This window comes from Platalea leucorodia (assembly GCF_965183815.1).
Source record: "Platalea leucorodia genome assembly, chromosome: 3".
Taxonomy (NCBI): domain Eukaryota; kingdom Metazoa; phylum Chordata; class Aves; order Pelecaniformes; family Threskiornithidae; genus Platalea; species Platalea leucorodia.
In genome coordinates, this window is record NC_138825.1 from 88,075,154 (window position 1) to 88,090,055 (window position 14,902).

At 39.2% G+C, this 14,902-nt stretch overlaps 1 protein-coding gene across 3 annotated transcripts in view; it reads right to left on the minus strand.

Moving 5' to 3' along the window:
* Positions 1-210: 210 nt before the first annotated feature.
* ZNF292 (zinc finger protein 292) overlaps positions 211-14,902 on the minus strand; it is a 57,796-nt gene continuing 43,104 nt past the window's right edge. For 2 of the 3 annotated variants that reach the window (XM_082306817.1, XM_082306818.1), the window contains 3 exons: positions 13,013-13,149; positions 11,619-11,760; positions 211-9,890 (listed from right to left, as the gene is read on the minus strand). In XM_082306817.1, coding sequence (XP_082162943.1) covers positions 2,703-9,890; positions 11,619-11,760; positions 13,013-13,149 — 7,467 coding nt within the window. In that variant the 3' untranslated portion in view covers positions 211-2,702. Of the gene's footprint in view, positions 9,891-11,618; positions 11,761-13,012; positions 13,150-14,902 lie in introns of those variants that run through there. The other variant, XM_082306819.1, reaches the window with a different exon arrangement.

Here is a 14,902-nt window from a genome sequence, read left to right on the forward strand (position 1 = left end):
TTAAATCAGACCCCGCCTTCGGTCCCCACTTTAAGTTTAAAATACTTTTTTTAAAAAATGAAAATAAATACCATACTAGCTTACCTGCTGGACAGGCTGTCAGTACCCACCTGAAAGGGAGCGTGCCGTGAAGGGCACTGACTATCTTGGTACAGCGCGCCCACTTTAATTGGATTAATTGGGATAAGAATGAGACAATATTAAAAATTTCATTCTCAGAAATTCAGACCCTACATTCAGATCCAAACCAGAAATTATTTCCTGGATATTTAGGACATTGGAATTATTTTTCCTTTTTTTTAAAAATAGCATTCTAGTATAGCACTGTGTAGCTAAATAGTTGTAGCTATTCTAAGCCTAAAAACTGCAAACGATGCACTATCTATCATCGGGAATGTCAATGCTGAAACTATTTAACTTACACAAAACAAAAAGATATCTTCTAAAAATTAACAGTTGTGAGGTCTGTTGACAGCGACTGCAGTGGTTAGGTACATCTGAAACCAAAAGATTTCAGGTGAGCTTTGCGGATCCTCTCCAGAGGACGTCCTCTGCCCTCTTCTCCCCTGCAGAAGATTCCCCTCTACAATCACCATGGATCGCATCCAACGGCAACTCCATCCCGGGAGACCGCGCAGCCTCCGGTAGGTAGAACGTGGCACCACGCGCTTGTAACGATTATAAAGATCTCTCCTAGAGTTAAAATGCAAGGATTTGTTTCAGTTTTATCATTCTCGGACCGCACCTTTGATTTACTAACTAGGCAGAATTACCAGTTTAGTCACTCGGGAGGGATCAAAAGCAAGAGGAGCAAACAGGCTCTGTTCAAATGGAAGCACGGGCTTTCTGAGAAGGTACGCAATTTAGCACCAGATATCAAACCAAGGGCTATGCCCAAGCTGAAATGCAGTTGCCTTTCCGCTTTTTCATACATAATCTTCACTCTCATGACAAGTCACTTCATTTGGTTGTAGGAATGTGCCCTCTGCATTGTTATTCAAGTAAACTGTCAAGGATTCCAGGTGAATAGCTTAAGAGCAATCAAGTGTAGCATTTAATGCAAAGCTTTACACGGCAAGACAAGTTTATAGAAAAAAAAATCCAGCCAATCTCTCCCAAGATAAAGACTATTTTATATTACTGAAGGTAGGTCACATCCAGTAATGAGAATAATCCAAGAAAAATTTTTGGTACCACACAATCCAGCTGGCTTGTCCCATCCGAGTGACGCATCATCACGCACGAAAACCAACGTCGTAGATTCCTGGGTACTGACAGCTCCCGCCAACGCATTCACGCTTTTGGTTACTGAACAAACTGGATACCTGTCGTTTCGGTTAGCAGCATAGAGAGAAATCGCTCCAATCCTGGGCACTACCAGCGGCACCGCTTCTGAGGCTCGTTCCAGTGTGGAAAAGAGAGAGGTGGCGAGAGTGCGGCCAGGTACAGTCAGCAAGAGGCAGAAGAGCGCGGAGGGAGCCTATGCCATCAATAGAGCACGACCACTGAGTTTATCTGTAAGATCACAATCTCACTTCCCTTTCAGAAAGTGCCTTGTTTATTCAGTTTTTAACGGTATGGCATAAGGACTCACGTATTTTATAGATAGATACCAAATTGGTATTATCAAAATAAACCATCTGTTTTATAAACCCACTATTTACAAAAACGGTTTCTGAAGATTTTTTGTTTTGTTTTGTTTTTTTAACAAAAATTAAACTATACACCAATCTAAGTTACAGAAACAAAAATAACCTTTATAAGATCACATGTATAAAACAAGAAATGAAATGTGATTTTATTTAAGGCAATACTGGGCTACTTCACAAATCACCACCTCAAATATATACACTGCTCCACACTACTAATTTTCTATCACATTCACAATGGATTCTTTAATACCAAATATTGTTTTAAATCTCCAATGTAGCAAACTATTTTTATTCACATTTCCATTTTTATTATGGAATCATAAATGCTTTGTATCCAATTAAAAGCAATGAAAAATGTAGCTATAAGAAAACTATTATATTTATGAGTTAACTACATATGAATATCATCCATAGATACTGGATGTTGAAATTTACAAAAATGAGAGTGTGTCAGTACGTTTAACCTATGAAATGTGATCTTATCCAGCTCCTCTCCTGTAAATAAATGCTTTATGCAAAATAAACTGGATATGGCAGACTTAGCTAGTTTTAGTTCAAAAGTTCTTAATTTAAAATGATTAAAGGACAGTTTTAAAAACTTGCTCACTTAGTTACAAATTAAAATTCCGAATATAAATGTGTCATTTAATAGTTTAGACTTACAGACTGCTGGTGGCAGCAAATGATTTACAATAATAAATATATACAAAAAAAAAAATATGTATCTACAAATAAAGAGTACTGTTATACATGAGCAGTGACCTGGTGAAAGATACCAATCACAGACAACTCACAAAGATTTAGTTCATGGAAAGGACAATCTGATAGAAAGTTGAGGTTTTGATCAAGTATTTACAAAACTGAAGCAATTACTCTGTTCTTCAAGTCCCATAGGGATAAAAACAAATAAGAAGTTTACATGACTCATGTCATGTTTTTTGCTAGATTAAATCACTTCAAAATAAAAGAGCTCCACAGTTACTAGCATGCTTGATGGCTTCCTATTCAAAATAAATTTTATTACAGCTCATGGATAAACACATTAGGTTTTCAGTATTTTGACTCCCCTTCCTCGGTACCCATAACAATTACTTTTGCAGCTGTAACCTCTGGATTATCCTCCCAGCGTCCTTCGAGCTTTCTCAAACTGACGATAGGTTTCATTTCCTGAAGTTGCTTCAACACACGCTCAGTGCAGTCTTTAAAAGTCTTGTCTAAAACTATCTTTACGTTATCACCACATGGAAGCTGTGATGGGTTGGCAAACGGTACAAGGGTTTCAGTTTCAGAACATGACCAAGTGACATTATTACTTGCTACGGAGGTCTTCTCGTTGGATTTTCGCGAGTTCGAATGGGATCCTTTTTTGGTTCCGCTGCTATGGTAGTCTCTTTCGGTGTTTTTCTTTTGCTTCACAGCAGACTCTTCAAGGAACTTGAGGAATGAGACTTCAAAACCCATCGGCTTAAACGAGCTCCAGTCGAAAGCTGCAGGTTGCTCTTCGGCCGTTTGAATGGCGACAGCAGTCTCTTCCTCCTTATGCATGCTACTCACGTCAACGGGCAGCACCTCCTCAGTTTTTTCGGCTCTCCTCCTCTTATTCTGAGATACATTTTTTTCTTTGTTTGCTCTTTTCAAGTTGTTTGATTTTTGCTTTTCTGAGGGGCAGGAGCTGGTCTCTTGCAAGTCACTATTTACACTGGGAGAGATTTTTGCTTGGTTTTCAGTACTTGAACAATCCTCATTAATCAGTTTAGTAATGAATAGTTCTGTCAGTTCGTCCACTTCATCCTTCTCACCTTTTTCAGTTTCCTTTTGCGGTAATGTAGGTGTGCTTGAATCATTATTGCTCACTATCAAACTCGGTTCAGGCTCTTTCACATCACTTTTTTTATCAGTCTCCTCTTGGTCACAAGAGGCTTCCTTTACTTCTGAGACAGAGTGCTTTTTAGATACAATAAGAAGATTTCTGTGTTGGGAAGTAAATGCTTTGGACAGTTTGTGACATTTATAATGCCTTATTATGTTGCTTTCGCTTGTAACGACAGACGAACATCCCTTTATCATACACGGATACTGAGTTATGAACCTGCTTGTACATTCCGATAAGGCATCGTTTCTAGCCTTTATTGAATACACGTGCTTGCCGCGTTTCAGTGAATAAGCCTTATTTTCTTGAACTTGCATTCCTTTTGAGTTTTTGTTTTCCAAGTTCACGTTTTTCTTTCGTTTTGTTTTCGCTGACAGCCTGTTACCTTCTTTTCCCGATCTGTTTTTTAGTCCTCTCTGTTTGGACTTCAATGGTTTCTCCTGATTTGCTTTGCTTGAAATATTTTCCTGACCTGGTGTCAGTCTCCTGGGTCTTATTAGATGATCTTTATGCTTGTCATTATGTTTGTTAAAAATATGCCTCAAGAGGTTAGACCTAGTAGCATAAATACGGTCACAGCCTTCACAGTCACACTTGAATACGCTGTCATCTTCTACTTTGTTTGGCCTTATCTTAATACCGTGATCTGCCTCAAGATGTACAATGTAGTTAAGATACGCTGTAAACGAAGACTTACACTGAGACTGATCACAAGAAAACCTTCCTGCCTCTGGAGCCAGTTTCATGTTTCCAATTTGCTCTGGGGTCATGTCATGAAGCTTCATATAATGTTGTATCAAGCTGGTAACTTCCTGGAAGATGCGAGAGCAGTCACTCACCTCACACCTGAACTCTCTGACAGAGGGCTTGGTTTCCGCCTCATCGCGTTCCTCCTTACTCGGCTCATTCTCCTCCTCCACTTCGGCAGAGAAGGCAGGGAGGTCAGATTTGTGCACGGCTTGGTAATGAAGGATTAGGTTTTGTTGTATCGTAAAAGCTGCGAAGCAGCCCTGATGGACACATCGGTATGGTCTGTAAGGGCTGTATCTAGTGGGAAACTCCAGAGATTTTGTTACGGGCTTCCTACGTTTTCTCTCCTCTTTTTCCTTCCTGTACCTCCTAACCTTGCGTACTTTGGGTTGCGCCGGTGTACTACCAAAAGAGGCTGCATTATGCTGCTCCGGTGGAACAGAAACCACTTGGGGAGGTTTTTCCAGTCTTTCAGGAATATTATTTTCCGGTAGAAGTTTTTCCAAGACTTTAACAGGCTCTACAGCTTCCTTTATCTGAGCTTCTTTGACCAATGGAACTGCAGTTTTGTTTTCTATTATTAGTGTCTGTGAAGTCTTTATTTCAACAGGTCGCGGGGCTGTGCTTACAGTTTCATTTTGGGATCTTCTGCCATAAGGCCTTTTAATTTTTAATTTTACCATCTCCTCTGTCGTAAAATGATGCACAAGCTGACAGTGCGCTCGGAGATTAGAGTTTCTTGTGAATGTTTTTGGACAGGTAGCTACAACACATTTGAAGGGGGCATACTTCAATTGATGTTTCTTTATTTCTAGTATCATTTCTGCAGTGTACTGATGAACCTTGCCATAGTGTTTAAATAATGCGTCTTTTGTCATAGCACTATAATTGCAGCCTGGATCCTGACATACAAAAGGCTTATTAACTTTATCACTAAACTGAATGTTACTTGCCTCTGACGATATCTGGACGAGGGGTTTGTTTTCAGTTGATACAACAGGAACTGCTGGTGCTAGCGTATCTGCTGGAGGGCACTGGGAAAGAGTCTCGGAGACCTGAATGGGTGAATCGTTTTCTAGTTTCAGTTTTTGCAAGCCCTCCAAAATTTCCAATATTTGAGTATCATCTTTTTGAGATGTCTCAGGCTGAGCCGAGCCACTCTTTGCAGCAGTGACGTTCCCCGCGTGCACGGCAAACTGTGTGGGAGTGGGTAGTTTTACACTCTGTGCAGAATTTCCCAAAGAAGCCTGGGCATTATTTACTTGCGAGTTCTGTCCTGAAGCAGCGACGGTATCCTGAATTTCAGTTTTCACCTCAAGTATCTGTGAATTCATAGCAGTTTTAATTATTTCCAGGGTTTTTTCAAAGTTCTGCATAACATTGTCTTCTGAAACCTGTTCCTCTGAATTTGCTTGCACACAAGAATTTACAGCCATCATTTGGGAATCCCCATTTTCAGTTTTTACTGTTAAAGCAGGTAACGTTGTATGAGCCTCGAGATTTGTTTTGAAGTTCTCTTTGATACTGGCCATGAATAACTGATTGTCAACATTATTGAGTTTCTGTGTGAGATTTTCCACCACTGCTTGAGAGCCACAATTTGCCAGCAAGTTGGACTGAAAACCTTCTCCCTGTATTTGCATGTTTCCTTCAGTGCTTTTGGTTAGAAGTCCCATCGTTGTTGTATTATTTACTGCTACTTTCTGTGATGTATTGGGTGCAAGCAAGGGCGTAGTTGCTTTTCTCTTCCTCTTTGAAGCACTGGTTCCCTTCTTATTCAAGTTGCTTGATCCTGAATTCTTGGGACTACTTATAACTGAAACTCGTGAACTGTTCCCTGCAAAGTTTTGCGCTGCTGCAACAGTATTAGAAAACGAGCTGGGACATAAGCCATTTTCAATAGTCTTTAACATTAAGTCTTCTGTTGCAAAAACAGGCAAACTCTTGCATTCACTTACTGGAGGAATTTTGGCATTGAGGGTCCTGTTTTGGTCTGTTAGCAGGGTACTGGGGTTACAGACTGTCTGCAGCAGAGGGGACGCGGTTGAGTTGGGCAGAACAGCTGCATTTATCTGAGTCGTACCAGTGACACAACTTGTCGTAACTACGTGTGGAAGTACTTCTGGGTTATCAAAGGTACTCGGGATGCCTGCAGTTTCCAAGGCTTGTTTTATAATTTGATTTCCTTCCTCATTCCCACTGGTATTAAAGTTAGTCACGTTGGCTCGTGGAAACATAGTCTGCAGTAAGGCTGTGGAACGATTTTCAGCTGCAAGTAACTGGAGGAATGACGGATCTTTAAAACACGTCTCTGGATTGAAGGCAGACTCCTGGGGTTGCTGCAAGTTTAATGAATTTGAAGAAATAATCATACTGGCAAGCAACGACTGTCCATTAGCCTGCAGAGCTTCTGGAGAGATTTCTGATCCTTCAAGAGGTTTACAGTAAGACCTCTTAGATAAGTGACCACCAAGTGATCTAGGATTAGTGAAAACTCTGAAACACCTGCTACAGATAAATTTGCCATCCCTAATTATTGCTGGCCACTTCGCCCGCTTGTTATGTTTTGGCTTCCTTTCTTTCCCATTTGGGCCCCGGCCACGATCTTTTTTCACCTTTTCTGAAGCTGGATGTTGAGAACTAGTTTCATTGAAGTTATTTTCATTACTGAGTCGTGAGGGAAATATTTGATCAACAGTTTCCTCCTTTGGGAAAGCAGAACTAGTGTTTCCTTCTAGCTGCGGTGAAAAGTTATTTGTGTTATTTTCCAGTTGTGAAAAGACTGAATTTGGAGGATTCTCTGCTGACGAAGGAAAGAGAGACATCGGACCGTTTTCTGCAGGCAAAGGAAGAAAAGGATCTGAACTGCCGTCAATATTCAGAGGCATAACTGTTTTTGCCAGATCGTCCAACTGGGAAGGTAAGGTTGCACCAGACAGATTTTCCATATGCGAACATAAAACACTCTCAGGCTCACTTTTAATACGAGTAGACAAACTTGGATTTATGACACTTTCTACTATAGGCAACATAGGACTGGCCAAATTTTCTAGGTGGGTTGGGAAAAGTGTACTTGAGACATGTTGCACTTGACTGGAACAGGTGGGATTCAAATTAGGTTTGTTCTGTGCAGTAAAAGCAGCACCAGCGGGATTGCCCACTTGCGATGGCATAAGATACACAATTTTCCCATCGTTCGGCACATTCTGCAGATTGCTGGATTTTCGTGGTTTCTTATTTTTACGCTGCATTTTAAAAGCAGCATATTGGTCAGGGTGTGCTGCCTTCATATGTTTGCCAATACTCTGTGACGAGTTGTATGTTCGAGTACACCCCTCAACCTGACAATTAAATTTCTGAATTGGGGCTGCTGGCGACACAGCTGGAACTAAAGAGCTATTTATGTTAGGCTGCGAAGGAATAAACGTAATACTTTCTAAAGTTTTTAAAGGCAGGTTATATAGATTAGCTGCAGCCTTAATACTGTCTTCAATTTCAAGTTTGGAAACGGGTACACTGTTTCGATATCCTGCCTGATTCTGCACACTGAATGGATTTACAATGCTCACTTGTCTTTCTAAGCTTTTTGATTCAAGGGCTTCTGGTTTTAGTGTGTCTGAGGTCACAGAAATATTTTGAATATTCTGAGTCTGACTGAGACAGTCTTCTTCCTTTCTCTCTTGGAAAACTGGAAGACAAGAGTCAACCGATGAGCACAGCTGCTGGGCTCCAGGTTTAGTGGTATCTACTTTACTTGCAGTAGCAGCCAATTTACCTCTTTTTACAAAGTTATCTCGGATCTTCTGGTTAACAGCAGGCACCTTAACACTGCTTGCTGGAACTGTCGCTTCTGTCTTCACCGAACCCGTAGGAGACTGCTCCAAACCAGCATTAGGCAAGGAATCGCCTTGCTGCAGTATACTCGCTGATGCGTTTACACTTTCATTCCCTACTGGTTCTGCTTTGATTTGATTCCAGACGATGTTTTCTCCTTCGGCAAAACTACTTTGGTTGTCAGCCGGAGGTGATGTCAATTCCTCTTTAACAGCAACTCCATCGGTATTTTCATTAGCTTTAGAAGGTTGACTAAGATCAGGCTGATTAGGCTGGCCTTCAGGCTGTTGCGCTTTTTCAGGCTGCTTGTTGTGATCCTCAACATGCTTTTCCAGTTCGTTCTGAGAACGGTATACCTTTCCGCAGCCTGTGACTTTGCAGGTATAGGTATTATAGTGTTGTGCTTCGTGATCATAGAGTAAATAGGCTTCGGAAAACACTCTGCCGCACTTAGGAAACATACATTTTGCTCTGAAGACTTGATGCTCTTTCCTATGTGTCAGCAGCTCAGCGTAACTGTTAAAACCAGCCTTGCATTTCATCTGTATGCAGATATAAGGCTTGCTGCCACAGTGCATTTGTAAATGATCATTTAGGTGAGTAACACTTACAAAATGTCGTCTACAGTACTGGCAAATCACTTTTTTGCTTTGCATTTCAAGAAAACGTTTAGCTTCTTCATTATCTTTATGCCCCTTTGCATGTGCTATTAGATTTTTGAAATATTTAAAGCCTTTTTTACAAAATGTTACAGGGCAGGTGAATTCATTAACAGGTAGTGGCTTTTGAACTGGCACTATCTCTGGTATGTAAGGTTTATCTTTGTCATCATTTTCATCATCTGAGCCATCGTTATCATTAAACACAATGAAGTCTGTTGAATAGAGACTGTTCTTCTTAATGGGTCGCTGCTCCTGTTTGGATACAGAATCAGTTTTCTGATTCTCGTTGGTAGTTGCTATTTTAGGAGGTCTTCCCAGTCTTCTCAGTGGTTTCATAGCAGCCAGTCTCTCTTTGCTGGATTTTTTAACATGCAAAGTTACATGGGGAACAAAGTTTTCTTTAGAATTAAAATTTTGGGCACAAATAGGGCAACTGTAAATTCCATCTTTATAATGTTTTTGTGCATGCCTAACTATTCTATGACCTAGGAATTCTTTGTCGCATAAAACACAATACTGCATATAAGCTTGCCAGTTCCTAAATCTAGCTGATATGAACCCCCTCTCTCTGAGTTTTTTAATTTCTCTCTTTTTCTGCTTTTCATCTCTGATACCCTTAAGAAGGCTTGTAGCTTCATCAAAAGTGCCAGCAAGCCCATTCACAGAAGTTTCTTTAGTCTCTTCTTGGCAATCCTCAACCTTCTCATAAACTTCACTATCATTTAGTTCGTCTATTGATGACACGATGGATGCCTCCTCTCCCATCAGCGCCAGACACTGACGCTTGAGAGTTTTCCAGTCCCAGAATTCTGGATCAAAAGGCCACTGAGTTTTCAGTACAAGTAAGAGCTCACAGCGCAAAGAATTTGGTATTGGAAGATTCTCTTCATCATACTTCTGGTCAGGCTGATTATATAGCATTTCAACAGCATAATATGCATCCACAGTGGGTTCAAGAAGAAATTCACTCAGCTGACAAGCACGTTTAACCTCCAAATCATCTGGAAGCAAGCAGGAGATAGTCTTGCAAATAGATATCTTGACGTCCGTATTTTCACTGGATTCCAAGCGCAACGCTTTCACACACAGTTCAATGCAGGTTGCAAGTCCAGCACCATCGATCTGTAAAGCAAGACTTAAGTTTAGTACGTCAGCTTATCACAACCCTTTCTAGATTTGTAAATAAAAGGTATCACTATTCAACACTAAGAGTCAGAAAAAAAAATGCACCTGGAGTTTATAATAATACTTTTTACCTTAAGAAACATAGTGTTTTGTCTTTAGATGCTATTCCTTAAGTTGCATAATTTGTCTTCATGCTACTAAAAAAATGTGAAAGTTTACATACAACTAAAACACAAATTAATTGTATTTTCTGTTTAGTTTGAGGACTTTAGGGCTGTATGTCAGGGGTGTTCAGTTTACATTAGAGTGATATTGAGCCTTTTCCATGAAATAAAGCCTGCCAGTTGTGTCACAGTTATTTGAGATGAGCTTCTATGCAGCATTAAGTTAACACTGGGTAGAATTCAAATGGTAAAAAGTGCTACAGTAAGAGAAAGATGTGCTGTTCAAAAAGATCTATAATTTGGAAATCACTTAAGGTATAAGGGTTTATTTTTATTTTTAAACATCATGCCACTTCAAAGTCAACTGACCTCAACTGAACGCATGGCTTCATTCCAACTGGAAGTAATAAGTATAGTTAAATGTTCCATCATTTAAGTGTTCCAAAGGTCATGCGGTCTTTTCTCATTTATACCCTCAGGCAATGTAAATTACATTTATGTCCACTTTACAGTCCCTTTATGCTGCCATGGATGCACAGAGAGGCTGTGGTATACATGAGAATAAAGTCCAGCTTATTTATGAATGCACAAGTCTACTGCCCGCATGGTCTCCAATTTCTGCCATCAATGAAATGACCCACAGCTCACTAGAGAAAAATCAGTATGGCATGGAGCAGACAGAGCTCTTAATACCACAAGCCTCTGTGAAAGTTATTTTCCCTCCCCCCTCTAACACCAGTTTAGTTCAGATCTTTGGAAAAAACCAATCTTCAAGATTAGAAGCCCATGATTAGCCATATCAGAACACTGCAAAAGGAAAAAAGGAATTCTTATTCTTAGAATTAATATACCGAATTACAGAACTCTCCCAACTAAAAGCTTTCGGAACAGCTCCATTTAGCTATAAACATTAAATAATGCAGCTACTAATGAGAAGAAACTAGGAAAATTAGATGACAAGGTTAGCTGAGATAGATGAACAGAGTTTTTAATAAAACATTGGATCTAAGTCCACAAAAGGCAAGTATTTCATTTATCAAAACAATCTGCATTCTTAAGGGGCAATTCAAAAGGGTTTTTTTGTGTTTGTTTTTGTTTTTTAAACTTTCTGTAATTTTCTTATATATTAATATACAGCCTTCATTTCCTCTCCTCATAAGCTTTTCCTCTCCATTTTCTGTAATATTTGAAATATGGAAAATAACGAAGAAGAAAGTTAGGACCTGCTAACAGAAAACACCTCATTTAGAAGACACGGACAATAGTAGAGGCTATAACCTCACCTTTAGTTTTTCCCTCATCACAGTTGTGGCATCCAGCTCTTCTGTTTATCCCCCATTTTTTTTTTTCCAAAGGAACAAAGAAGTTTTAATGATTCAAAATGAATCAACTTATAGTTTACCTGCAGAAGAAAGTTGCTACAGCCTTTCCTAAAACCAATTCGGATTTTCCCAGAGCTGATGCTACAGAAAGAGACAGGATGTCTAAGCAGCTTTCATAAATTTTCCTGATTACAGTTCCATAAAAAGTGCCAAAAATATTCTTTCAGGAGTATCCTTACCTCTGAATTAATTACTTTAATCAGGAAGAAAATGTGATAAACAGTCTTAGTTAACACAGAAAGTTGACGACATCTCTCTAGATACACTTGAATAGAAGGCTCTACCCTTTGCTGCAGTTTACTCCAGAAAAGAGTCAGTTCCCTAGAACAAGAGAACAATATTTCAGGGCCAGCAACGCAACCACTAATCTGATCACAAGAAATGCAAGGTTGAGAACAGTTTCTACATTGTCTTTGGGAAAGGAAAAAAAATCTGAATTTATTCACACCTTATCTTAAGAGAAAGGCTTTTATTAATATACCCACACTATTAGCATCTAATTTTAAAAATTGTTACAATGACTCAATTCCAGAAGGACAGATCAGAATAAAACCAGTATCACCACACTTTATGCTACATAATTTACAGACTCATGATGTGACCTTGAAAAAAGTCTTGCAAAGTAGTTTACTCTTCATTCCACAGATTGGAATTCTACACTTCTGAATTCGTAGTAATTACTAACAGCTATAGGAGGATGGCTTTTCTCTGTGGTAGATAAATTTTTTTTGAGCTGCTCTGCTTTAAGAGCTGAATCTAACTGTGATTTAGGGAGAAATTAGCCCCCAAAGCCAAAGAGTATTACTGTAACTACATTTAACTCACTAGTTCATTCCTCCTTAGGTGGGAATAGCCAAGAGTATTGAGTACCTTGTGGAATGGTGTAACCCCCAAACTTTAGCAGAATCTGTTAAAGCAAAATCCTGCATTAGCAGATGTTCTTTTGCTGTGCACCTCCTTTTTATGTGCAGCAAACAAAGCGAATTCTTCAGGAATTGTACAGGTTTGGAAGTACAACCAAACTGTTAGCAGTTGGAAATTCAGACCCTAACGGCTCAAATATCTGCCAACAAAGACCAGTTATTTGTTCTCACATTAATGAAAACAAGCCCTAAACAATAAGTATCTTCATGTAGCTTATTTTGTTTACAGTAGTAAAAAGCTCCTCCTTTTCTAGAAGTTTGTTAGAGAAAGAAATACTGTGTTATGAAATAAGGACAGATGGGAACAGTACTTGTGCGTTAAATGTTGACATAATGCTGACTAGCTGCCTGCAGATACTAAATTCCTTATTGCTACAGCGTAAGATTATTGTCAAGAGAAGTTATTAACCAGCTACTGGTATCTGTAAATGCCTCATCATACATGCAGCCTTCCAGTTCCCATAATGGAAGCGAATCTTGTCAAATACTTTTTAACTTTATTTTTTTAGCTTTCCAAGAGCCTTATCTCCCTCCTGTTTGGCTCACAGATTTTATCAGCTGAAGAAAGTTAACTTATGGCTTAGGTATCAGCTCTATCTTCCCAAAACTAATTTTTGTTCCACTAGACAGAAAACAATATTCAAACTCACCAGGCACAGTACATCTCTCCTTGCTGCAGCTGGCGAGATAAAAATGCTGCACATAAAATTAGAGCAGTTTTTTCATCTCCATCAGATTCTAGGTTACAGATCATTTCTAGAGCATCTTTACAATCTACTTCTGCAATCTAGAAGGGAGGAAAGAAAACAAGACCAAGACTAAGTGGTTTCATTTTCAGACACACAGTCATCCGACCCTTTGCAAAAAGACAGTAATTTAGAACTTAGTGAATATTTAACTCTATCCGATAGAGATAAGCCTGAAAGCAAATCACTGGCTTCTAGACAGAGTGACAAAACTTATTATGCCACCAGAAAACCTGTTTTATTAAAGTGAATATGAATTTGTTTCTCAGGCATGACTTATTCGTATCTACTGTCCCAGTCACTTAAAAATTTTAATGTACAACATTATTCATATATATTACATACAGATGAAAATCGTAATAAGCAGATTTGTAACTTTAAATTGCAGCCTAACACAAAAAGATTATTACCTGAAATTCTAACCCAATTTACTAGTCACTGATGTTACTACTGCTTTAATACAATAGCTGGTGATTAAGGAATCCAAAGTTTAACATGAGTGTTCCAGTATTTTTAAAAAATCAGACATAAAAAGAAAAGGGAAGCTGTGCAGTAAGAAGCACGTCAACTGAATGCTTTTCTAGAAGAATATTACAGCCTCTGCAACATAATGTATTTGTTCAAGCAACGATGGAAGCACTTAGTTTTGTAGCAAAACAAAGCAAAACCCACAGTCACCTGGTAGTACTAGATGGTTGTATCGGTATTGAATCAGCGCACTTGTTATAACAACTACTGTCTCATTTGATTCTCAGCAGACTAGTTTGATTACATCAATTAGCGCATCTGGCAGGACATGCTGGTATTTATTCTTTGACGCTGGCAGTTGAAGAATAACTTGACCATTGCAACAGCATTGTTAGAAGTCTCTCTTGAGAACCCACAAGACCACCCAAAGCAAGAAACAGAAATGCCCACCCAAACACCCAGCGAGTTTGGTACTTTGGGTAAGGTGGCAGCACAGCTTGGCTGGCCACAACGGTATCCAGCTCTTGGTCCAGCAATCAAACTATAATTTTGAAGAGCACAGCAACTCATTTTTTCCTCTAAATTCACACTTTGTAAATATACTAATAACCCTTCATTGAACATCATTTGAGGTTTAATAACCTCAAAGTCATCTTATAAAGAAAACTGCATTTCTCAAGACCTCAGAGAGGATGGATTAACGTAACTGTAATACCAATTTAGACTGAAGCTCTGTTTTGCTCAGCGCCCCATCTCAGACAGGGGCCATCAGGTAAAAGCTTAGTGAAGAATATGGGAAACTGAACTTACAATAAAGGAAATTTTTTTCTGAAATGTTTTTCCAGCCTCTCAGAGTTCCTAAGGGACCCAGCTTGCAGCAAAGGTCTGTACAGGTCCAGCCATTGAGTCTGTCAGTCTAGCATTTCACATACTCCAGATATGAATTCTTCACATTATTGAAGCAAACTATTAGACTAATCCAAGCTGAAAATGAGCTCAAATGCTACTTTTCTGCCTATTCTGAATGGATATCAAAATTTCCATACCACTAAAGAGTGAGCTGTACTTCTTTACAGTTTACCTTTTTTTTCCATTTTCTTACTGTTCCCACACTACAAAATAACTATCCTTCTCAGTTCAGAACTCCACCTTGACATGTTAATAGCATATCTGCCTTCTATTGGTAAAACATGAACTTTCCAGAATGGTTAGTACTACTGCAAATCGTGCTGCAGCTGAAGCTGCAAACCTAAGCAACCCAAGCAATCCAAGGTTTGGAAATATCTGAATTAGGTTTTCTGTGACAACCCAGTTTAAACTTATCTG